The sequence below is a fragment of the Hyposmocoma kahamanoa genome, unplaced genomic scaffold, assembly GCF_003589595.1.
Source record: "Hyposmocoma kahamanoa isolate Upper Pololo Valley unplaced genomic scaffold, ASM358959v1 100021, whole genome shotgun sequence".
Taxonomy (NCBI): Eukaryota; Metazoa; Arthropoda; class Insecta; order Lepidoptera; family Cosmopterigidae; genus Hyposmocoma; species Hyposmocoma kahamanoa.
The window spans coordinates 375,662-400,302 of record NW_020653200.1 but is presented as its reverse complement, the minus strand read 5'-3'; the positions used below and the strand labels follow the sequence as shown (position 1 = coordinate 400,302).

At 36.3% G+C, this 24,641-nt stretch overlaps 1 protein-coding gene across 1 annotated transcript in view; it reads right to left on the bottom strand.

Moving 5' to 3' along the window:
* LOC113239171 (sushi, von Willebrand factor type A, EGF and pentraxin domain-containing protein 1) overlaps positions 1–18,509 on the bottom strand; it is a 175,165-nt gene extending 156,656 nt beyond the window's left edge. The window contains exon 1 of the mRNA XM_026476079.1: positions 18,258–18,509. Coding sequence (XP_026331864.1) covers positions 18,258–18,315 — 58 coding nt within the window. The 5' untranslated portion in view covers positions 18,316–18,509. The remainder of the gene's footprint in view (positions 1–18,257) is intronic.
* Positions 18,510–24,641: the final 6,132 nt, after the last annotated feature.

The following is a 24,641-nucleotide window of genomic DNA, read 5'->3' as shown; positions in this document are numbered from 1 at the left end:
TAGTCCGTTGGAGCAAGGTCTGGTGAATACGGAGGATGACGAATGGTATAGGAATTAATTTATTAATTTATTTTAAGAATTAGGAAATTTGCCACTCTTAGTGATTGAGCATTTTCTTTAGATGGGACCACTACTGAAGTCGTGGTACCATGAGTGAGACTTAGCTCTTGGATATCTTCTTTCTTATTGAAATTATGTATATTTTTACGGGCATATAAAATATTTGAGTAAATGTGTGTGATGCCACAGTCATGATACCAGTCCCCTTAAACTTTTTTCTGAGAATGTTAGAATCTTAGGGCTGAGACAAATATATATTTATAGTATAGAATTTTTTACCATAACTAGAATGGTGACGAAATATATGGTGTATATATAGTATATATGGTTTCTCATAGATGACGCAAGCACACAGAAAAATTTGTGAGGTCCGCTGGTTTGTTCCGTGGCTTAGTTGGTACAGCGTCTGGTACGGTATGCTAGAAGACGTCGGTTCGAATTCGGCCGGATCGAAGGAATTTGTTCTGAGTGTTCGATCTTTGTATTGATAATTATAACTAGAGTGTTTGTCTTCTATAATCGTTGATTTTGTGTTATGAATGGTTTATGCAATTTTTGCACAAGTTTACATATTTTGCATGTCAAATAAAGTTGATTTTATTTTGTAGTTTACATAAAGATATTCCTCATAAGTTAATCAGTGATTGTGATATTAAAAATCCATAGATTTTTAATTATTTGAAATATATGATCATTATTATTTTAATTTAAATGATTATAATTATTTTAAGGTTTCTACGTATGTGATAGAAAAATATTGACTTATTTATCGTGGCAATTACATTCTAAATGATTAAAGAAATATGAGGAATTTACTCAATTCATGAACCACAAGTAACATTAACACAATTTAGGCACGCTAACAACTAAACATATAATAATTTAGTCTGTTGACTACCAGCCCTACTAACCGGTACAGAATATCGTTCAGTGGAACACTGAGACCAGTTGCTGCGCACACGCACACATGTAAAGGACAGTGAAAGTAACACGCCGCTTAATACAAACGTTTCGCAGCCGTTTGCCTAAAAGTGAATTGATCCTTGAACGTGTTTTTTTGTTAACCATAACTTAAGTACTGTACTCTAAAAATATTTCAAAATATAAAGTAAAAATATTGTTCATTGTTCACGCTTAGTTTATTGTGTAAACGTAATCTTTTATTTAGTTTAATGTATATTTTTATAGAAAAGAATCCTTTTAGTAATAAACTGATAATTTACGGTAAATTGTAGAGAGCAATTAGATTAACCGACTCTCAGATTAAGGTTCTCAAATTGGACTGTAATTTTTTTCTTATGTTTACTACGCGATGACTCCGCCATTTGTGAACTGATTTTGATGGTTCTTTTTTTGTTGGAAAGAGGGTATCTTAGTAGTGGTCCTATTTAAATTTGAAGAAAATATTCCACCTCTAAGGGTAGCAAACTAGGGGATGAATGACTTTTGAAGGTCGGCTTTTTAGTACTTTGTACTGAGATTATATTAATACTAGATGGCTTTAGTAACATTATGTGAAATTCTCGAATCACGCTAGCAATATTCTCCTGAACCCTCATATGTGTATAGCTCAAAGGGTTTAGTACTTTAATTAAATTTTTATTGAATTGATATTCAATTATTTTTTGTGAAATTACTCCACGAGTTTGTTATAATTATTAATACAAAGATCGAACACTCAGAAAAAATTCCTTCGATCCGGTCGGATTCGAACCGACGTCTTCTTGCATACCGTGCCAGACGCTATACCAACTAAGCCACGAAACGAACCAACGGACCTCACGAATTTTTCTGTGCTTGCGTCGTGTCTTTGTACTTGGTTTTTCAACGACTTTTTAGGTTTAGTACTTTTCTTATTCAAATTAACAAAGCAACCAGTGAACAGCAGTGGAAGGATTTTTATGACCCAAGAATACAACATTTTTTACAACATTTTTAACGCACCCACTCAACATAGCCCCTCACTAGAGACACCCTGTGTCGCGGGTACCATGGACTCTCACGAGAGAAATAAAAGTAGGCCATACAAATATTTCTCCCGGCCCGGGAATTGAACCTGGGACCTCTGCGTGGCAGTCCGGCATGGTAAACGTTCGGGCACGGAGGCAGTTGAATACATTCGTGCTGCACTGATGTTTTGATAATGTTATCGGGCGCCGGCAGGATGATGGTTTTTATGTCACCATCTTCAAACAGTGCCAACAGCCTTTTAGAGGTCATATCTGATGCAAGCGGCACAAGACCGGGAGAGTTGGCGTGCTCAAGGGGAGATACTGATGATGATGACCCGATAAATATTACCTGCCCATACCCTATTTACCTAGATTTGTGCATTTCTTCGCATTGTGTTATAATAATTGAATTATTTTGAAAGTGATGGGCGCAGTGGCAATGCGCCTCAAAACTTTGTGAGTCAAAGCTCTGAGTGGCACTGCAACTGTTACGGACAGGCTTGCCGCCAGGCGCGAGACTAGTCGTCCCGGAACTTGATATAATATATTTTTCTAAATCCGTTCGAAAATTGTGTGATGCAGTGTATCGAGATAGAAGTGTTGCCACAACTAGTTAGAACTTTATCACTACATCGTAAACATTAAATGTCACATCACTCGTTCCCGAACGTTTAGCTGATGATATGTGATATCAAAAAGCGATAAAATATAGATTGATTTCAGACTGGATTGGAGCGAATTGCTTTGCGTCTGCCATCACATTTTGAAATGAGAATTGCATTGCGTAGTCATGCAAATTCTGCGGTTGCAAGCAGTTTTGCGATCTGTTATGTTTGTCTATTATTATCTATGTTATCCATTGCGACAGAGAGTTAAGCCAAATGGACTATAAATTGTAGAGATTTTATATTCAAATTATATTGCTATAAACGCAGACCTTGAAGTTGGGTAATTTTCAAGGTAGGTATAAGGTGTTCTTCACAATATTTTCATGCTATATTGAAATAACGTTTGTTAAATGCAATAGATACTTATGTATTGACCCTATTATTGTATTGGTATACCAGAACCGTGGATAGGTGTTTTGATGCTGAAAAATTCTGAATTTGAGGTACAGGTGTTGAAACTACGACAAACAACAATAAACTGGTCTACTATTTGATGTCATGTCATACCGAACGACCGCTTCTATTCTACAATGAATTGCGAGTGCAACTGCCCGAGGTCTACAATTCGAGTGCACCGCGAGATTATGAGAATGTTTGCGTCCGTGTACACATACAAGCCGTGCTTTTTTTATGTGATATCAAATGAACGGACGAACAAGGTCGTGCGTCTGATGGTAAGCGTGTCACGCAAAGCTTTAGAACACAAAGATCTGAGGGGCATTGCCACTGCGCCCGTTACCCTGAAACTTAGGTTGGTAAGTCTCATGTGCCTGTCATTTTACCAGTACCCTTACCCTTAAAAACCAAAACGCAGTAATGCTTATATTCCTGCTTGGCGGCAGCAATAGGCAAGGTGGCAGAATTCCCTGGACGAACTGTTTAACCCGGAGTGCTGTGCTACTTTTGTATCGAGTTACCGTAGTTGTCTTATACTATGATATTTGTTTGGATTGTCTGTGTATAGAATGTCCCCGATACTACAGCTTATTATCCGTCAAACGAGATTTACAATCGATACGGTCGATTGCTAGAGGACACAATGAACGACAAAAAGTTTGCGTGTCACCTCTAAGCGCTTGGCATAAAGGAAAGAAACGTACACGAACGCAGGGCTTGACACACTTAGGACGTTTATGGGTTTAGAAATCGATGTCTGTTGGATAATTCTATATTATTTTGATTCTTTTGAAAGTATTTTGGGAAGTCGTGCTATTTGCTATATTGCTAAATTTAAATTCAAATCATCTGTATTGTCACAGGTAAGCAAATTACAATTGAAATCATCATATTAATTAAACTCTACTGCTCATTGGAAAAGCAGAGTCCACTGAAAAGAATGAGCAAGAAACTCTAGGGGTTACTCTTTGACATTTGAATATATTTAACATTTACAGTATTTATTTAAAACATTGAAGATTGAGACTACCTGCAAGAGCCAAACGGATCACTACCACGTACTCTTGTCTTGTTTTTGTTTAACTGTAGTTTTAAGCCTCGTAAATGACAAATTTTGAATATCAACCGGAATCTTATTATAGAAACTTATACATTGCTGCATTGTTTGTTCTATTGTATCTTCCATTTACCTTGTCCTTCCGCACAGATTTTTCCTAGAGTGGCTCCTAATTTTCCACTGACGTTAATCATTATCATCATCAACCCATTTATACGTCCCACTTCTGAGCACGGGTCTCCTATCAGACGAGGGATTAGGCCATAGTCCATCACGCAGGTTGGGGACTTCACACGTTTTCCGAGAGTTGTGAACCTTCTTCAACGTGCAGGTTTCTGCACGAAGAAAACTGCCTCCGTGGCCGAACGGTTACCATGCCGGACTGCCACGCAGAGGTCCCAGGTTCGATTCCCGGGCCGGGCGAAATATTTGTATGACCTACATTTATTTCTCTCGTGAGTTTGGGTGTAATTTGTGGTTGTTTATGTGTGTGTCCATGGCACCCGCGACACAGGGTTTCCCTAGTGCGGGGCTATGTTGAGTGTGTGCGTTATTATTATTATTATTATTATGTTTCATCAAGACGTTTTGCTTCACCGAAAAGCACATGGTAAATTTCACATATAAATTGCAAGAAACGCAGAGGGCCTTGAAAGGCGATAGGTCAAACAGTTAGGCTACCACGGTTTTTTTTTTCACCGATGTTACGCTAAATTCCAATTATTTCACCCATAATTAAGGCTTGCAGATTTCTCATATTATATAAAATCAAAGAAGAGTTTGGAAATGATATTAAACAATTAGGGAAAGTTTTCTCTCGCCTATGTAATAATAATTTTAAAATAAGCTCAATAGAAAAAACTACTTACCTATATAGATACACTGCAAGTCTCGCGTCTTCCACTTCGGGCCGGGGAAATATACTTATGTAGTTATGAATGAAATATATTCACATTTTGTCATCTCACGGTCATAATATATATCAATTTGGCCTTCTTACACATTGCCAGGGCGTTTAGTTATTGTCAGGAGATAAAAAACTGCCGTGACTTGTCACGAAGCCGTCTTTTGTTCGAAGCTGGATATCCTTGGCAGGAGATAAGTTCCGTATCTACTTTTGAGTTTTCTGTATACGAATACCGTCGTCCCTTTTAGATACCAACTTTCGTAAATCTACGAGGTTATTTTACTACTGCTATAATTACTTAAGAAGTTTGTTCCAACATCATGGCATTGTGTTAGTCTGTTTCCAATTATGTACTTGGAATTACATGAATTTTGTGATTATGTAATTCAGCGTGGAACTAACCACGAATCCTGCTTTCTTAAATAGGTTGGATTGTATGTTGCCAAGTGCAGTACCAATGTCATCGGGTTGTTCCCTTCCGATATATCGCATTTCATCAAAGTGAATGTTTTTTCCTTTTAAGAAAATTAAGCACATTACAAAAGTAACGGGACGAACGAATTGTATAGTGGTAAGCAACAGACCTACCGTAATAGCAGCAGTTTCATTCAGAGCTTTAAATCGCAAAAAACTGAGGGGCATTACCACTTCGTTGATAAATGGAATGTGCCTACAGGTTCGCTAATACTCACATTACTGCTTGGCGGTAGTAATAGGTATAGTGGTACTATTTCCTTGGACAAACTCTGTAACAAGAAGCTATAGTGCATGTTGAACATATTGAATAACTTCTCTTGGCCTGATTTCACCGATATTAAAGTGGTTACTTGGATACGAAACACTTTGGTCAGCGTTGCGCTTGCGTCATCAGTTGACAATGAATATGTCATAAAAAATTTTAGGCACTGATTGAAGGGTAACGGATGTTTTAGGCAAGTAACTCGTGTCTTGTGACTATGTTGTGTGTGGGCCACACAACAAAAAAGGTTCTATATGTTTATGAAATACTTATGACATTTAATGTGCATGTATTTAGTAGCAGTAGATCTACTTGTGACTTTACCTATTACTACCGCCAAGCAGTAATGCGAGCATTAAGCGTTTTGGTTTTAGAAGGGGTGCTGGTGAAGTTACAGACACATTGGACGTGGCAACTTATGTCACTCAGTATAACAGGCGGAATGGCATTGTCCCTCAGATTTTTGCGATTTAAAACTCTGTGTGGCACTATACCTGCTATGGACAGGCGTGTCACTCAACACCAGATGCATGACTTGTTCGTCCCGTCTCTTAGTATCATAAAAAATTGCAACCATGTTTACAGTGTTAATGAAATATAAGATTATAATTGCAGTGTGGGCCATGGAGCGCGCCATGCTCAGCATCAGCCTTGTAGACCGAATTCATAGTGCTGAAACTTGGATCATGGAACTCAAATGGAGTTGTGCATGTCACATAGCAAGGCGAGGTGATAACGTGGAGCGTGACGTTGACTAATTGGTGGCCGAGGATGAGCAAAGAAGCATCGGGCGCCCAGTTGCAAGGTGGATCGACGACATAGTACCTGCGCGTCTCGGGGAGTCAATGGATGTGGCTAGCACAGGACCGTTGTGAATGGCACATTGTTCCGGAGGCCTATACACAGCAGTGGGTGACATCAGGCTGTCGATTATGATGTTGATTACCTTTATTGTTGGATAATATTCTCCGAGCGACCTCGGGCGACTGGGTAAACATAAAACACATTGCTTACTTACATTTTTATGGAATGTCAGTTAAAAAGTGTTTCAATAAAAACATTCAACAAAAATTTAATTGCAGGTAATAGCGACATTTCCAAGCAGGGCTGGTAGCTGTACAGGTACCTAACTGGGTGACGAAATATTTTCATGGATTTCTCATAGATGGCGCTACGGCAAAAAGTCCTTGAAAACCAAATACCAAGATCCGACAACAAGTACATAGAAAAATTATTCGTGAGGTCCGCTGGTTCGTGCCGTGGCTTAGCATTGCGTCTGTTTATTTGGTTTGCTAGGAGATGTCGGTTCAAATCCGGCCGGATCGAAGGATTTCTTTGTAAGTGTTAATAATTATAACACGTTGCTTACTTCAAAAAAATCGCATTTGCGCCTAGGTGTGCCGATTTAAGACAAAATGGAAATAAAGCATTTAAGGTCTTACGCTCGCGTGTTATGAACTCGTTTGTAACTCGTTATGTAACCATCACCCTTTGCTCTTTCTTTGATCTATGTTTGAGCCACAAATTGCATAAATTATCCAAAATGGCCGCCTAATAGCAAGAATAATGTGCGGTCAAGACGAGAGTCGGTGAGCCATGACACTCGCAGATATGTAGTTGGTATAATAAAAATGCAACTTATTTAATGTTAAGTTACTTTAAAATTCTTTTAAGCTCGGTTTTCTTCGATAGCTTGAAATAATTACCGCTTTCTTTTAAACTTGGAGGAATATTGAGTACTACGAAAACTTTTTAGTTCAGTTTTAAATGGGTTATCCGATTGTATTATTACGTAAACTTTAGCAGTTGTTATAGCAAAATAAACCTCCACAATAATCTGCCACATTGGAGAGAAAGTTATGAAGCCGCTGGAGTGCTTAAGACGTATAGTAGTATACTTTTTTATTCAAAGCAATACATATCTTGCTAGGCAATACACAATTTTTACAAACACAAACCACTATTTTTTCTTAAACAACACAGATGTTCGCATTTTCTACATTTAAGTTACAAAGGTCGTTAATATAACTAGGAATAGTGTAGGAGCCAAAACGCTTCCTTGAGGAACACCGTATGTTACTTCCATGTCATCACTAGTATACTGTTCAATTTTGACTCTTTGCTTCCTGTCAGAAAAATAATCTTTAAGGAGAATTAGTGGTGTTCCCCTGATTCAATTTTCTCAAGTTTACTTACAAAAATTGGGACGGAGACGGTATCAAAGGCTTTTTACAACACAGATGATAATTCCTAGTAGGCAATCAATCAAAAGAACTTGTGTGTTAAGATTGATGACTTGCAGCAATTAAAAAATAGAAAGAAATATATAAATAACACGTCCATACTGTATACTTTATCGAATACTGCGCTCGGGTTGGCGCTAGGAAAAAAAAACATATTATTTCATACTTTCTCTTTTATTATGTAGTAGTATTTCGTTCATTACAACGAAAAGTATGTAATCAAAAAACCAGAACATTATTTTTGAATAACAACTAAATGTTGCGGTTTAGATTTGTGGGCTAAAACAAACAACACAGTCAGCGAAAATCAGTAAGAGCGGTTACACACGGAGACGTTTAGCAGCGCGTCTGCAGCGATTAAATCGCGATGCAGTATACTTACCTCAAACTAGGACGACCTCTTGTGACAAACTCAAACTAGGGATTAGATAATGTCGATAGATTTTCAGTGTATTCAATTTTTGAAAAGAAAACTCTCTGTTATAGTTTTATTTTTGACGTATTCTGAACGATGTATAGTTTTGTATGAAATGTGTTTAGTATTATATTGAACGCATAAAACACACAACTATAATTCAATTAATACAATTGCAATAGGTATTTTAGTAAATTTCAAAAAACATTTATCATATCATTAATTTACAGGTTTAAAAAAAAAATACTGGCATGTCAATTCATTGCCAACGATTAATATTCATACTTGAAGAATGAGTACACACCTGACATTTCTTAATTAAACTATCGAAAACTTTTTGTCGATGTACCTCATCTCTAGCAAATGTAAACCTTTGCAGGCTGTAGTATAAAACTAATGTTTTGTCGCTTATTTATAACAAATAAATATTGATTTGGTGTTATTTTTATTTTAATTTAACATATTTACTAAACAAAACCTAGTCATTTAAAGTGACGCTTATAAAAATAGTTTATGAAATATTTAAATTAGTGCACGTCGTGACGAGGTTACATTTTGTAGATTTTTATGTACTTTCACAGGGATCATTCTAGATTATTTTTAGTATAGCGATGCAGTCACTAATCGTCTACTTCTACACACACGCGCTATTATACGCGCGATATAATCGCGATGCAAACGGCAGCGATGCGATCGCCATGCAAACAGGCGACTACATCGATGCAAATGCGCGATTGCATCAATTGAATCAATGCAACCGCCTGTAAATGGCTAGTGCCGCGATGCAATCGCGCGTTTGCACCCCTGCTAATAGTCACCGCGTGTAACCGCTCTAACAGCTTGTAGGTCAGTTTGTCAACATGAGAACGTTACACGTGACATAAGTATGTTTATTGACCGGTTGTCAAACAAAAATGCATCAGAGAAAAGTCATTTTATTCTTTATTCGAGATGTTTGTTCCAAAGTGCCTCCTATATACACCTTAAATTACTATATTAATTACACTCATATTTAAAACTGTCTGAGTGTTTCCAACTTAGTTATTTTCAACAGATGATAAATGGAAATGGATTTATTAGGTTTAAATAAAACAATATTTTAAATGTTGTATTTTATAAAGAATTAACAACAATACGAAAGTTAGGCTTTTTATCATAATTAATCTTTTAATGTTCGTAGTCAATATTTGAGTAAGAAAGATGGATTGTACGAGGTTAACCAAAATTTACATTTTCAATTTGCTTTTTTTTTAATAAAAATGGTTTTATGTACTTGCACAACTGTGAGGTAATCGTACAATTGCGATTATTTAAAATCAGCAAATAGTTAAAAAACTTGTTTCGAGCACTTTTCGCGAGAAATCTCTCCGTTCTCATAAAAAATTCATTGACAGATTAATAATCCACCAGTTGATCGTGAAAGGCAGCTATCTTTTAGGCTCAGTGTTTCTACTAATTATCTGTCAATAGTATTCTTTTTGATGTCAAAATTTTTATTAATTAGTAGCTGAGAAATTCTCCTAACTTATCAGAAATTTGATAAAGAATTAGTAGCTCAGTGTTTCGGCAAATTATCTGCGAAACATTTGACAGAAATTAAATGGCTTAGTCTTTCTACTAATTACCTGTTGATAGTTTTCTCTTTTCGTCAAAAATTTCACAGATGATTCACGCTCACGCTCAATCACGCTCACGCTCAATCACGCTCACGATCACGCTCAGTGATTCTTCAAATCTATCAAAAATTTGACATAGAATTAGTTGTTTATTGTTGCGATTAATTAATTGTCTATCAAATATCTTCTCTTTTCTGTCACAACTTTGACTAATTTGTATCTAAATAATCTGTCAAACATTTAACAAGAATTATGACCTCAGTGTTTGCAATAATAATTAGTCAAAAGTAAGTAAGTCGTTTAGCATACGTATAATTAGTCGAAAAAATGGTTTAAACGGTGACATTGTCAAAGATTAACACATAATTAGTAATCACCGTGGTTTCAATGGTAGATTCCACGTTAATCTAAACCTTTAGGTAAGTTTACAGAATTTAAAATGAGCATGTACAAGACAACATTGCAAGTGTATACGTGTTTCTGTATTTTCCGTTCTGACGTCCTATTTTTACTGGAAGAAATTTGAACTCAATAAACGTATGTCGAATGTTTGCGATGAAAAATTTTAATCAATGTTTCTTTACGTTGTTTTATCTTTCTCTTTGAATTCTTTATAAAAATATTTTTATATATTTCTTTATAATATATTTTTGTCAAAGTCAAATAAACCTTTATTCCGTAAATTGTAATTTTTAAGCTACTGCTTGTTCACTGTGCTGACTTCCCTGAGAAGAACGAGCAAGAAACTCTATGGATTTCAAATAAACTTAAATGCCATGGAACACACTTTAAATCATATTTTTGTGGAATCTAGACATATGTCGTCTTAATTTGTAATATGATCTTTCAATTGAAATTTTAATACTTTTATAATGTAAGTTTTAAACTTAGCATATGACAATCTTAATATATACTCCTATAAAAACATACAGTTCCTAACTGTATATATTTTTACAATAAGATTTGTGGGGATAACATTATGTTTTCATCTCACTAGCTCGGAAAGACTTTCTTTCTCCTTAGAAATCTGCGCGCAAAAGCGTTTTTTGCACGATAGCGTGGAGAAGGTTTTTGAAATTTGAGTTGACGATGGATTGAAAAAACTAATCATGACACGTTCAAAAAAGCGACTTGTCGCACATTACATATTTATGTAAAATAAATCCGTTGGTATATTTCATTCTATTGTTGACATTAAATTCACAATAACAACTAATTGTGTTATTAAATTATTTTAATTCGACGAAGAACCAAAATAATTTCAATAATCACTTAATCACACAAAGTAAAAGTACAAGCGAGAATAAAAATTGATGTGGTGTAAATTCACCCCACATGAGAATCCCGTAGGACATTATACTATGGAAGCAACTAAAGTAAACTAGTCTAGCAGTACCAATATCGGCTCGACTATTATGTGTACTGCGTATACGTATAAAGCTTGCTGTGTAGCAGGCAAGTAAGTACAATAAATTTGCATCACATAAACGATTAACACACAATGGGAATATTAATTACATTTAAATATTACCTGCATATCCAGTTTTTATCTCTTCATTTAATAATTAATGAGTATAATTAAGGAATTTGTCTATTAAGTAAGAAACTAACTGCGTATTTAATAACTTCGTTAAATGCATCGTGTATAAATCGCAACCTTCGTTTTAGCTTCGCAGTATTCGGGTGAAATAAACAATCTTTTAAAAATGTTTCTTTTTAGCTGACTTTTAAAAAAGGAGGAGGTTCTGACCTGAGATGTGATCCCATTTAAATTTGAAGAAAATATTCCACTTCTAAGGGTGGTAAAAGGGGATGAATGACTTTCGACGTCTGTTTTTTTAGTACTCTGTACTGAGATTATCTCTAGGTGTAGAAGCGATATCCATATTTTCTCGGATTCGTATCGGACTTAGTGCACAAGCGACATCCGAAGTGGGTCCGAATTATCTAGATTTGCATAGTTTCGGATTCGGAACGAATACAATATAATAACCGGATGCGCAATCGCGGTTATAGGTGGAACAGTAGAATGGGACAACTACCGAGGTACCCCCTTTCCAAATGTCGGAATAAGTTACGAAAAATGCAGAGTTAAGAAACTCTCCTTTTTTTTGAAATCGGTTAAAAATATATTAATAAAAATATATTATAAATATATATAAATTGTTTTCAGGGAGACATATAGATAGATAGATAGATAGATAGATAGATAGATAGATAGATAGATAGATAGATAGATAGATAAAATGTTTATTTGTTTCTACATTCACACGTACATAACAGCAAAAAAATAAAAAATAAAAACACAAACAAAACAAAAAATAGACAGAAACAGCAGAGTCGCAGCACTGCTAGACACCCAGTTATGTACGTGTGCTGCAGCAGTGCAAAAAGGTCATAGCTCAGCGTCGGTGTTTACTCAAGAGCAAACCGCTGATTTTCAGCCATAACCTAGAGGTAATCGCGGATACGATAATCAGCTCGCTGACGTCATTTTTCCATTTAATTATATTTAAACATATAGAAACCAAATAAATAGGAAGATAATATAAATATAATGTTTAAAAAATAAATTAAAAATATTAGTGATTTAATTCAAATTATATATTGTAAGAGTACAATATATAAAAGAAAAATTAAGAAAAACAAGTGAAATACAGATATAAAAGAAAATTAAACTGTTAGTGGGTTAATCATGGTTTTAATACACAATATATGCAATAGGACTGGACTGGACTTCAATAGGCTGATGATGATGATATGCAGCAAATTTTCGCCACCTAAGCAAAGCTCTGTGAAATACCCTTTTTTTGGCTGTCAAGAAGAAGTTCCTTTACCTTTTACTTGAAGGTGCGTTTAGATTTTAAAAGTCTTAAAGGTGGTGGAATATTATTCCAACACTTTGTTGCGTGGTAGCGAAAACTGCCGGTGAACGCTGCTGCACGATGTCGCTGCATGCTTAGCGGGAGACGTAAATATCTAGGAATATGGTCGTACCGTTTATAAAAGTGGGGAAATTGTAATTTTGAAAAAAGATAATCTGGATTTTTGAATTTTGCAATATCAAACATTAAAGAGGCAAGATGTAACTGTCTGCGAGATTCCATGTTGAGTATACATGCATTATTAAGAAACGGCGTTATATGACTCCTAGGCGAAACATCAAAAATAAACCTACAACATGCATTCTGTATGCGTTGTATTAAGCGACTTGTTTTTTATAACAGTCGAGGGCCATAAACAAGGTCCGCATAGTTGAGACGAGACAGCACCAGGGATTCGCACAAAGTGATCCTAACTCCCTCGGACAATAAATTCCTAATTTTGTACAAGACTTTCAGTCTATAAAAGCAACTTCTTACAACATTTTCTAAATGTTTTTCGTAACGGAGTTCGCTGTCCAACAGAACACCAAGATTTCTAGCTTCATGAACCCGGGAAATACTTTGACCTAAAATACTAACTACTGGTGACTTGTTTAAAATTTTCCTAATCTGAACTTTTGATCCAAGCACCATAAACTTTGATTTATTAGGTTAGTACTAGCGCATTTCGGACCGACCATTCAGCTATCGCATTTAGGTCTTCATTGAGCAGCCGTATAGAATCCGATATTCTCTCAGGCACTTCAGAAATATACAGCTGAACATCATCGGCGTACAAGTGGAATTTACTATGTTTTATTACTTGGACCAAATCAGCACTGTATATTATAAATAGTAGAGGACCTAATATCGAACCCTGTGGAACACCACGATGAACCGGCTGCAAATTGGGAACCATATCAATGCAGTTGCGTTTCTTGAGTCTTACAGACTGGCATCGGTCACTTAGGTAATCACTAAACCACTGAACCTCCCGTGGGTCTAGTCCATAGTAGACTAATTTTGATAGCAGAAGAGAAACGTCAATGCTATCAAAAGCTCGAGAAAAGTCCAAGAGTGAAAGAATCGTACCACGGCCAGCGTCCTGTGCCGCTAGTATATTATCAGTTACGTCCAGCAAAGCAGTAACCGTGCCACGACAAGGGAGCATATTATTCTTGTCTGCATGACATAGAGGCTGACGATATACTGCCCTTTCTAGAATTTAGGAAAGAAAAGGCAGTAAACTAATAGGCCTAAGATCTTTTAGTTCACTGGGATTGTCTAGGTAGTGGAGTGACCAATGCTTTCTTTCACAGTCTAGGTACCCTACCTGTCAAAATGGACCTATTCACAATCGCAGTGATTATCGACAAGGTCTTTGGTAACGTCAACATAATCATGTCACGGCTAATATTGTCACACCCCATTGCATTTGACTTGACAGACAAGATATATTTCGAAACATCCATTTCCGTAACAGGTTGAAGAGTGAAGGAATCAGCCCCAAAACTAGAAGTCTCAAATTTACTTCTCTCTAAACTAACAGCCATATCAACATGCCTAGGGACATTCAAAAAGTGATCATTTATCAAATCAGGGTCACCGAAACAGTCGGGAAGGTATTCACTTTTACTCGGGTCTATTAAAATTTTGGTTTTTAAGGTTTTCCAAAGCTTAACACTATCTTTTACATTAGAATTAACAAAATGGTTAAAATAAGCACGTTTTTCATAATAAATACTAGTTTCTACTAAACTTTTAAGGTCCTTGTAGTACCGCATATTTGAGTTTGAATGTTTTTTCTTCGCCCTAGCTTCGTTGCGCAAATCCATCATAAATTTAAGCGTGTCAGTTATCCACGGCAGGGACTTAGGTTCTTTTATATGCAAAATTCTATAGGGAGCATGCCTGTCAAAGAGTTCCGTGAGCAGTATATTAAATTTGGCAACCATTGCATCAACAGTTGCTTCAGCACCCACAGATTCCCAGTCTATGGAGTTAAGGTCGCTAGTAAAACTGTCTAAATTTATATTCTGCAGGGATCTCGAGGTCACAGCTTTACCAGGCATCCTAATCCTAATCATATTATTTTAATGGATGTCTGCAATTTTATTCAGTCAGAATATTTTATAGTTAGAAGTTAATAAGTTGTACCCATTTTCGAAGTGCTCTTTAATCAGATTAAGCTTTTAATTTCATAGTAGTTCGCAAGGGATTGGCTCAGGTCTGTCGTCCCCGAGGTTAATAAGGATAAAATATCCACTGCTGAATTAATCAAGCCTATTCTATACGCTTCATAGATTTCATTAGTTCTTCCAATCATTGTTGACATTTGTATATTTTTGACGACCTCGGTTTGGGCTGGGTGACAAGTGTCCCTAATTTTTCTTCTAATCTTCTAATGTTAAAGAATTTCCTAATTTGAGACCAGGTACTTGGTATGGACACACACACACGCGCACTTTGTTTGTATTAGCTCTATTAGATCAAAATTTGAATGTATTATATATAGATAATATTATAGTCCTGCCCTAGATACTGCTCATGTCCCGCATTCCATCTTCGGGAAAACGGGGTGACTGAAAACCAGCGCTGCGACTGTTCTGAACAGGAGCAGCGCCAGCTGAGACACCTCCTTTTGCCTCCTGTGTTCCTACTTAATATCTAAGTGTAGTTGTTTGTTGAAAGTTTTTATAATTTTGTTTTGTTTATATAGGAGGCAATAAAGTGAGCTTTTATTTTTTTTTTACTTCTCATGTTCTTAAAGTTCGTATTTATGCTGGGTGTAGGCTGCATAAAATAGGATTTTATGCTCTAGTGCATCAAATAAAATCGTCGTTTAAGACCGAGGCAATAACGCCTGCGCCAACAGCCACGCACACTAGAACTTTATAAAATAAAGTTTTGCTTTTGTTTTTTAAATCCGTGTTATAATACAAAATTAAAAAGTAGGCAATAGTAATTCTAATAAGTTATAAGAAATAGAAATGCATAAAAAATAAAAGCTTGTAAAATATAACTGAGCATTATGTAGTCCGACCTGAGTCACGTGTAGAAAAAAATTTAGTATATTGGCGGAAAGAAATTTTTTCTTGGCAATAGCAGTGTTATCGTTTATTTGTAATATTGCTGTTTAATTTCCTCGCAATCGAAGTGAAAAGCGGAGTGTAAACTCGTTCATACAACTCATTTTACCCTCGACTATATCTTAAGATACTTAATCTTAAGATATACTCGTCTCGGGTAAAACAACGCGTTTATTGCACTTGTTATACAAACTACTATTATTTATTTGCATTAACAGCATATACATTAGAGATGACATAATTTTCAAAGAGTCTCGAATGTCTGAACGTTGTTATTGGGCCAGCGCGATCGACTATTTCCTAACCCCTATTCAGTAAGACATTGGGCCGTGGTAGCTGGTGTGACTTACCACCTCGCAAGTAGAAGACATGGTTTCGAATCTAGGCTGGCACAGGTACGTTTTGTTTTATTATTTATTGAATTCTGGCCACATGCCCCGTATAAATATACCTTAAGGATTATTATGTATGCAATATAATATAACAATATAATAACTAATCTACACGAGTTGCACTTGTTCGCGACGTGTGGCGCAATCTGGTAACCGGCCGGGGAATCGCCGATATATCACCCTTCGGCCAAAACTTTTGAAGGTCGACAGATGTTCGATCGGCACTCTGATCACTCACCACAAACTAATTAAAATTCACGTTGTGACTGGGCACGTTAATATGTGACCCAATCGTCTCACATTTTAAAAAGGATATCACAAACAAAAGGTTCTGATTATTTCTTAAAGAAATTTCTTCCTGTATACCTAAGTAAAGGACACAATAACTAAAATACATAAATAAATACGTGTACAACAAAACAAAAATTATATGACACAAAATAATATCATAACTATAGAGATAAATATATACTTCATAATAAGTAATAAATTGATGGAATAGTGGATAATAAATGCGCAAAGGGCATCTCCTTTTGAAAACATCTAAATTTTACTTTTTTTAAATCAAGAATTTTACAACAATACATGGTAGCAATGTGTGGAGATTGAATGTAAATTCAAAATTGGTTAAGGTTCAAAAATCTTCACCATTTCTTTTTGATTGAATCAGTTCATAAAAATCTGAACCAAACACATAATTATATATAATAACATTATTTTTCAAAGTGACTTTTTTTTTAATAACGCACACACTCAACATAGCCCCATACTAGGGAAACCCTGTGTCGCGGGTGCCATGGACACATACATAGACAGCCACAAATTACTTCCAAACTCACGAGAGAAATAAATGTAGGCCGTACAAATATTTCTCCCGGCCCGGGAATCGAACCTGGAACCTCTGCGTGGCAGTCCGGCATGGTAACCGTTCGGCCACGAAGGCAGTTTAAATATTAATAGCTGTAGGTTTGTTATCTATAATAAAAATCCGACAATATGGGTACGTATGGCCGCATCAATTTCAAAATACATACGGAGGACCGACGTGCTTCATCTACGAGTGATCATCATGCGTTTTTCTAATCTGAGGCTATTATGAAATTAAAATGCTAAAGTGTTGTGTCTATAAGTTTTAAATTTAGACACGAGACACTTTTATACGACTTAAGTAAAACTTTATTCATGCTCTCTCGCCTACTAACCTGAATTGAATTACTCGCGCAATAAAATCTCTTGTCCATGCAATGGTGCTAAAAGCGTGTACAATCTAGGGAAAGTGCAGACATAAAAGGAACTGCAGCCATTGGTATTCGTAAACTTCGCTCTTGGAGGACCAATATTGTTGTGACCTAGATCTTTTTCTTATTGTTCACTCACAGTTATTACAGCACTATACGAAATAAATTCAATATAACAATAATTTTACGTATTAGTACAGTTCATTATTAGATAACACATATTGGAAAATCAACGTAAAAATAGAAAATAAATAGGTTTAAGTAAAATTTGGAAAAGAAGAACAAGATTTTTTCAAACTTAAAAGAGACATAAAGCTAGCTAGTGTACATAGACGGAAAATAAAAGAAATTGAAAAAATATTTGAGATACTTACCTAATATTGAAATATAGAGTGAAATATAAACTTTCGGTTTATGTTTATATAACCAAAAAAAAGTTGTTCGAAAGTCTAAGCCACATTAAATAAATAAAAATATAATAAAATTGATGTCGTTTATTCAGTTACATCTATACTGGTGTTAGTAGAGTTGGATACGCATTTACTGTCATCCGCGGACACTCGCGTACGCAAGTTTTTCGCGCAATGCCCAAAAGGAAGCAGTAGGCATTGTTCAACTCACCTTGGGCCAGAGCCGGCGCGAAGGCACTCCAAATAACAAGGCACAAACTCAAAAACATTTTGCAACTGTCGCTCTGGTTGAAAAACAAGAAACTAGCACTTGTTCATAATTTTTCTAATCATCCACTGAACACTCACATCACTGTCCGTTTTGGAATTTTAAATAAACGCGCGAAGGTAAAAGTTTACAGCGGCGACGTGTTGGATAATGTAAAGCTCTTGCAAAACGGCGTTCTGGTGTTGCGTTCGCAACGGACTGTCATGGCTGCCGGCGCAGACGCAGGCTTGCCCCCACTTTGCGTCCGCCTTTCACCGTTACAATTCGTAACTCGAAAGACGGCGTTGGGCAAGGCTATATGACGATTGACATTCAAACGAAAACGGGCCGCCCGCCTGCCATACGGAAGTAGTATGTTTACTGTGTCCTGGGAGCTGACGGACTAAATAAGGCGTTGTTGCTCAAGATTAACGATCTAGTCAACTTGATGGGTATTAGAGTTCAACGAATGTTTGTTGTCGTTCTGCTAAGATCCCGATGTCTCTTCTATTCTGTTAATAGCTTTACGTAAATAATAATAAGGATATTATTTGTTTATCTTTTCTTTTGTATTATTATTACAATAATCTTGTATAATCTCTCTGTAAATTAGAACATATTAACGCTTTCATATTATGTTATAATACAATGGGAAATCCGGTTGGTGAGTGCGTGAAGATCCGTAACAAAGGTGAAATCCTAGTATGGACTCCAGCCTCTTACAAACATATATCAATGATGAGTCCATAATATTAATTACTTATATAAAAGATAACTTTATAAAGTGAGAAATAAAGAATATTATTAATATTATTATTATTTCTCGTGTAGGATACATTACTAATAAAACAGTAAATTTGATGAGAGACAGGAGTCTAAACAAGAATTACTCTGTGTGTTGATTAGGTCTGTGAAGTGAATAGTATGGACTGTACAGGAATGGAGTGAAGAAAACGACAGAAATGAGCACAAACATAGAAACGCAATAGTAAATGTAATTCACGATACATTCTGATAATGAAAACATTAACAATATATAGCAAACTTGAAGAAATCCCGCGATCAACAGAATACTTCCTGAAAAACATAGACGCTTACCCTGTCCTGTACAACTATATAACATTTATCCTTCTTTTTTTTACGCAATCACTCATAGCCCACTAGAGAAATGAAGAAACCCTGTGTCGCTAGTGCCATGGACACACATACAGAAGCCCACAAATTACACCCAAATTCATGAGAAAAATAAATGTAGGCCATACAAATATTTCTTCCGGTCCGGGATCTTCGTGGCAGACTAGCATGGTAACCTTTCGAATACGGAGGCAATTATGACAAATGACATTCATGACATAAAGAACAGGCACTTGTCACCCTTTCCATCAAAACAAGGAAAGGTACTAAATCTTAGAGGATGGAAGTCCAAGTACTAAATACATAGGGCGCACTATAAGTTTCCGGAACTGACCGCTTACATAAACAATATTTAAAAAGTAATTACAAAATTTGAAAATGGAATTCTTTGGCTGCAGAATACAGCTTGTTTCATCTGACTGTCACTTGTTCTTACACAGTCGCGTCACTTTAGAAATTGGTTGTCTACATCACCATGGATTTAACTCGTGAAAATTTTCATAGTATGATTTTCTACGACTTTAAGTGTAATTTAACAGCTCAGCGGAACTTCTCACGGCTTCAAACTCCTTTTGGCGATGAAGCACCATGCAAGACGACTATTTATAGCTGATTTGCAGAATTCAAACGCGGTCGTGTGAATCTCAGTGACGAATTTCGTGATGGTCTCCCGTCCATGCTGTGAACAACAAAACAGATAGGTTTGCGACATACCATGAGATTCGGGCAACTTTAGGCATAGGCACGAGTCAAATACAATCAATACTACACAAACATTTGGGTGTGAAAAAGCGGTGCTCTCGGTGGATCCCACGCAATTTGACTGAGGCTCAAAAAACGGATCGCGTCACTTGGTGCAATGCCATGATTACCAGATTCAACGAAGGGGCATTAAATTTAGTGTGGACATAGTAACAGGTGACGAAACATGGATTTGTAGTTGCGATACCAAAACAAAGCAGCAATCGAGCACATGGGTCTTTCGAGATGAGCCGAACCAACCAAAGTGGCGCGCGTGCAAAGTGCATCTAAGCTGATGATTGCTTCTTTTTTAATAAAACTGTACACATGGCTACTGCCACTTTGGAGAATCGTTGTACTGTGAATAGCGATTGGTACACGACCATTTGTTTGCAGGAAGTTATTGACAAACTCAGTAAAAATAACCGTAAACACCGTATCATCGTGCACCACGATAATGCTAGTTCTCACACGGTCAGACAGACAAATGAATTTTTGAAGGTGAACAACGTTGACATTATGAGCCATCCCGCGTGCAGTCCCGACCTGGCACCTTGTGAGTTTTATTTATTTCCAAAAATTAAGAACCAGTTACGCGGTCAACGATTTTCATCACCTGAAAAGGCTGTCGAAGAGTATGAAAAATATGTTTCAGAGATTGTCACGTAGGTGCCGTCTAAAAGTTTTCAAAATTGGTTCATTCGTATGAATAACTGCATTAACGCTAACGGTGAATATTTTGAGAAACAATAAATTCATTTCTGACCATTCATAGTATTTTTTCTTATTAATTCCGGAAATTTATAGTGCGCCTCACGTAGGTACACGAAGAGGGCGCATGTACGTGTCGTGACCTTTGTCTAGTTGTGAAAATTTATTACAAAAAATACAAAACAAGGAGTTCTCGTAGCTTAAGTTCTTTTTTCATGAAGCAAATTATTCTGTCTACAATATTGAAGTAATTTACCTCCGTATCACATAACAGCGAGGGAAAAATCAATAGGACATGAACTGCTTTAAATTGTCAAGATAGCTAATTTGATTGAAAGGAAACACGCGCATTGAAAGTATTGTAATTATTCCCTTTTTATTAATAGTTTTAACTGCCTCTGTGGCCGAACGGTTACCATGCCGGACTGCCACGCAGAGGTCCTGGGTTCAATTCCCAATTATGAATTATCTCTCATGAATTTGGATGTAATTTGTGCTTGTCTATATGTGTGTCCATGGCACCTGTGACACAGGGTATCCCTAGTGCGGGGCTATGTGTGTGTTGCGTTATTATCATAGATTTAGGAAATAAAGGGGAGATTTGGTATAAGGGCGTGGTTCTTATCGCCTCGATATGGTCAAAATGACCATATCGAGGTGACACGCCTTCAACGTCGCTACAGTGACATGGCGATCGTTGTACATACAAGATCTCTCGTAAAACGTGAAAATGCCAAGTTGTAGCGATTTACCTTATAAAAATGGGAGTGAAAACAAAATTTTTAAAACCAGTGGGATAACATTTGGTTTTACTACGGACAACTATTTGCATTTTTTGTTACTATTTCTATCATTATTCAATGATTTCTTTTTGTCTCCACAGAAATTTCTAGACTCAAATATTGTGATGTTCATTTACGATGATTGATGTTTATCGACAATTAATTTTTACTTTGAAATGTTTGAATTTCTGACTACGATTTTTGTAATTATAGTCCCTAAAATGTCGAAGCGGAAAACATTCACGTTAAATTGATTTCTTTTATTTTATTATTATTATGTTATTATCATATTATTATTGTTTCTTAACATTACTTTTAAGTATTGGTAGCAGTAGAGCTCCTTCTGAAAAAGTTTGTCCAGGGAAGTACTGCCACCTTGCCTATGTATAAGAATAAGCAGTAATATCAGTATTAATGCGTTACGATTTTGAAGCATATATAAGAGCGAGCGTTTGCGTGTTACGTCCGATTCGTATGAGTTCCGAATCCGAGAAATGGCCGTCCGAATTGTCACAGGGATCATTTCATCTAGTCTAATTCGATGTAGAATGTTGATTCGCTCTGGGCCTGGAGGGAAAAAAAGTGTCGTTTTAATTTTGACTTTCAATTATTTTGTGAAATCTAGTTTAAAGTGTAATAGGATAGTGCTATTGTGCCTTAATCGAAGATTAAAAAGCGAAATTATACGAACCTGGAACTAAAATACCAATATCGGCCCGTTCTAAGGAATCCCGAGTCAATTCAAGCACGCCGCCTCAAATTACCTATCCTCTTTGTGGCGGCCATATTTACAGAAACATAATTAAACGAAGACATGACTCAAAGGACTTGTATCCAAGCCTAAATTATTAATAAAAAAGAATAAAAAAAGATGTAGAATATTTAATACTGCTAGGCAACCAATGATGGCACTGGAAAAGAACATTTTTTTTCAATGTACATTATTAAGGCTTGTTCTGCCCACGACCTGCTCCCTTAATTTTAATTTAAATAGATAAGTAGGTAATTGGGTTACGTAGAAGTAATACTTACCTAGCCAATTATTGTAAAGTTTACAAAATGCCTATTGATACGTATGATTTAGGAATCAAAATAAGCTTTTGCATCCTATTAATATTTACTGCTAGATGGTAGGTAATGGTACATGAAAAGAAACAGAATTGTAAGATTTTATTTGATATTAATTTACTACGTATTATATCATCCAGTGAGCAGTTACAGGGAGGTCAAGGAGTTGGCTATGGACCGGGAGGAGTGGAGGAGGCTACACCGACAAGAGCATGGTTCTTAAATAAAATGAATGAATATCATCCAGTATTTATTTCCGATTCTGAACTTGAATTACAGCCTTACTCGAATGTTTGCAATCTCTACCTTCAAATCAAAAAGTTACTAAGGATGACACAGTTTTACAAATTATTGATTACTGGTCATTTTTATATCATTTTTAGGTGATTTGAAACTTCTGTTGAATAATATTCATTATAAATGAATCATACGTTTTTGTTTGTTGACATTTATTCTACATCGAATTTGGCTAGAGTATAGGTGTTCAAGGGATATGCGTATTTTCACGGATTCGGATCAGTCTCAGTGCACAGGCGATATTCGAAGTGGGTCCGAGTTTTCTGAATACGAATCGTATGCAGTGCGCAAGCTTAGTGCTGATGAAATCACGGGCACATGGGACTTGTCAACTTATGTCTCAGTGCGTAGAAGTAGTGCCCCACAGATCTTTGCGTTTGAAAACTCTGAGTAGCACATGTTCCGTCTCTTAGTATAAAAAAAATCGAGCGATGGGACGACAAGTCGTGTACTTGGTTGTCAGTGACGGGCCTATTCATAATAGTTGCAGTGTTGCAGTGCCGCACAAAGCTTTAAATTGTAAAGATCTAAGGGATACTGCCAATCGACCTAATCGAACTTGTATTTAAAATCTTCGCGGCACTTAGTGGCGTATTTGCAGTCCTGGCCGCCCCAGGCCACAGGCCATGTAGCCAGTACCAGCCGCCCCATTCTCAGCACTCATCATATACTGCTAGAGTACATAAAGAATTTACTTTATAAAATATCGATATGTAATATATCTATGTTTTATACATAATATGTACGATAGTCATTTAGGAAGAATTATTTAGGAGAGGCACGTCACCAACCTGTGCAAATAAGTGTATTCTTGTAGATTCCGTTTGAACACACTCCGTGAGCAAACGATGGATTTACATCAGAAATTTGACGAGTCTCATTGTTAATTTTAGCAAGTTACATTTCGCACATAAATTCACTATCTGTGCTTGAAAGGGGGTAGGCTGAACCATTAAGTTCTCTATAATATCATAATTATTAATTAATTTTATCATACTGCCTCAGTGGCCGAACGGTTACCATGCCGGACTACCATGCAGAGGTCCCAGGTTCGATTCCCGGGCCGGGAGAAATATTTGTATGGCCTGCATTTATTTCTCTCGTGAGTTTGTGTGTAATTTGTGGTTGTCTATGTGTGTGTCCATGGCACCCGCGACACAGGGTTTCCCTAGTGCGGGGCTATGTTGAGTGTGTGCGTTATTATTATTACTGTTAAAGTATGAAAGAAAACTATTATTGTGCATACATACATACTACACAACAAATGAAGAGTCACTTAAACACTCACATTATTTATTACATGATATAATTAATATTTTATTTGAATACTTAATTATTTTCTCTCTTAACAAATTTTCCAGAGCTAACCTCGCTATTTTGCCTCATTCAGTTTTTTTTTATATTTTGCGAGTCTGGGCGACCTGGAATACAGGCTCGACCTAGTTCAAGCTCCGGCCGGGCTCTGGACGACGTTGTTAACCATATTATGTTACTATTACATTATAATAGGGGTTAAAGTATGAAATTGCCGATTTGTACTGAAAATCTAAATTGTTTATTTTTTAAACTTTTAACAAATTTATTTAATCAAAATAGTTGCCATTATTATCTATAC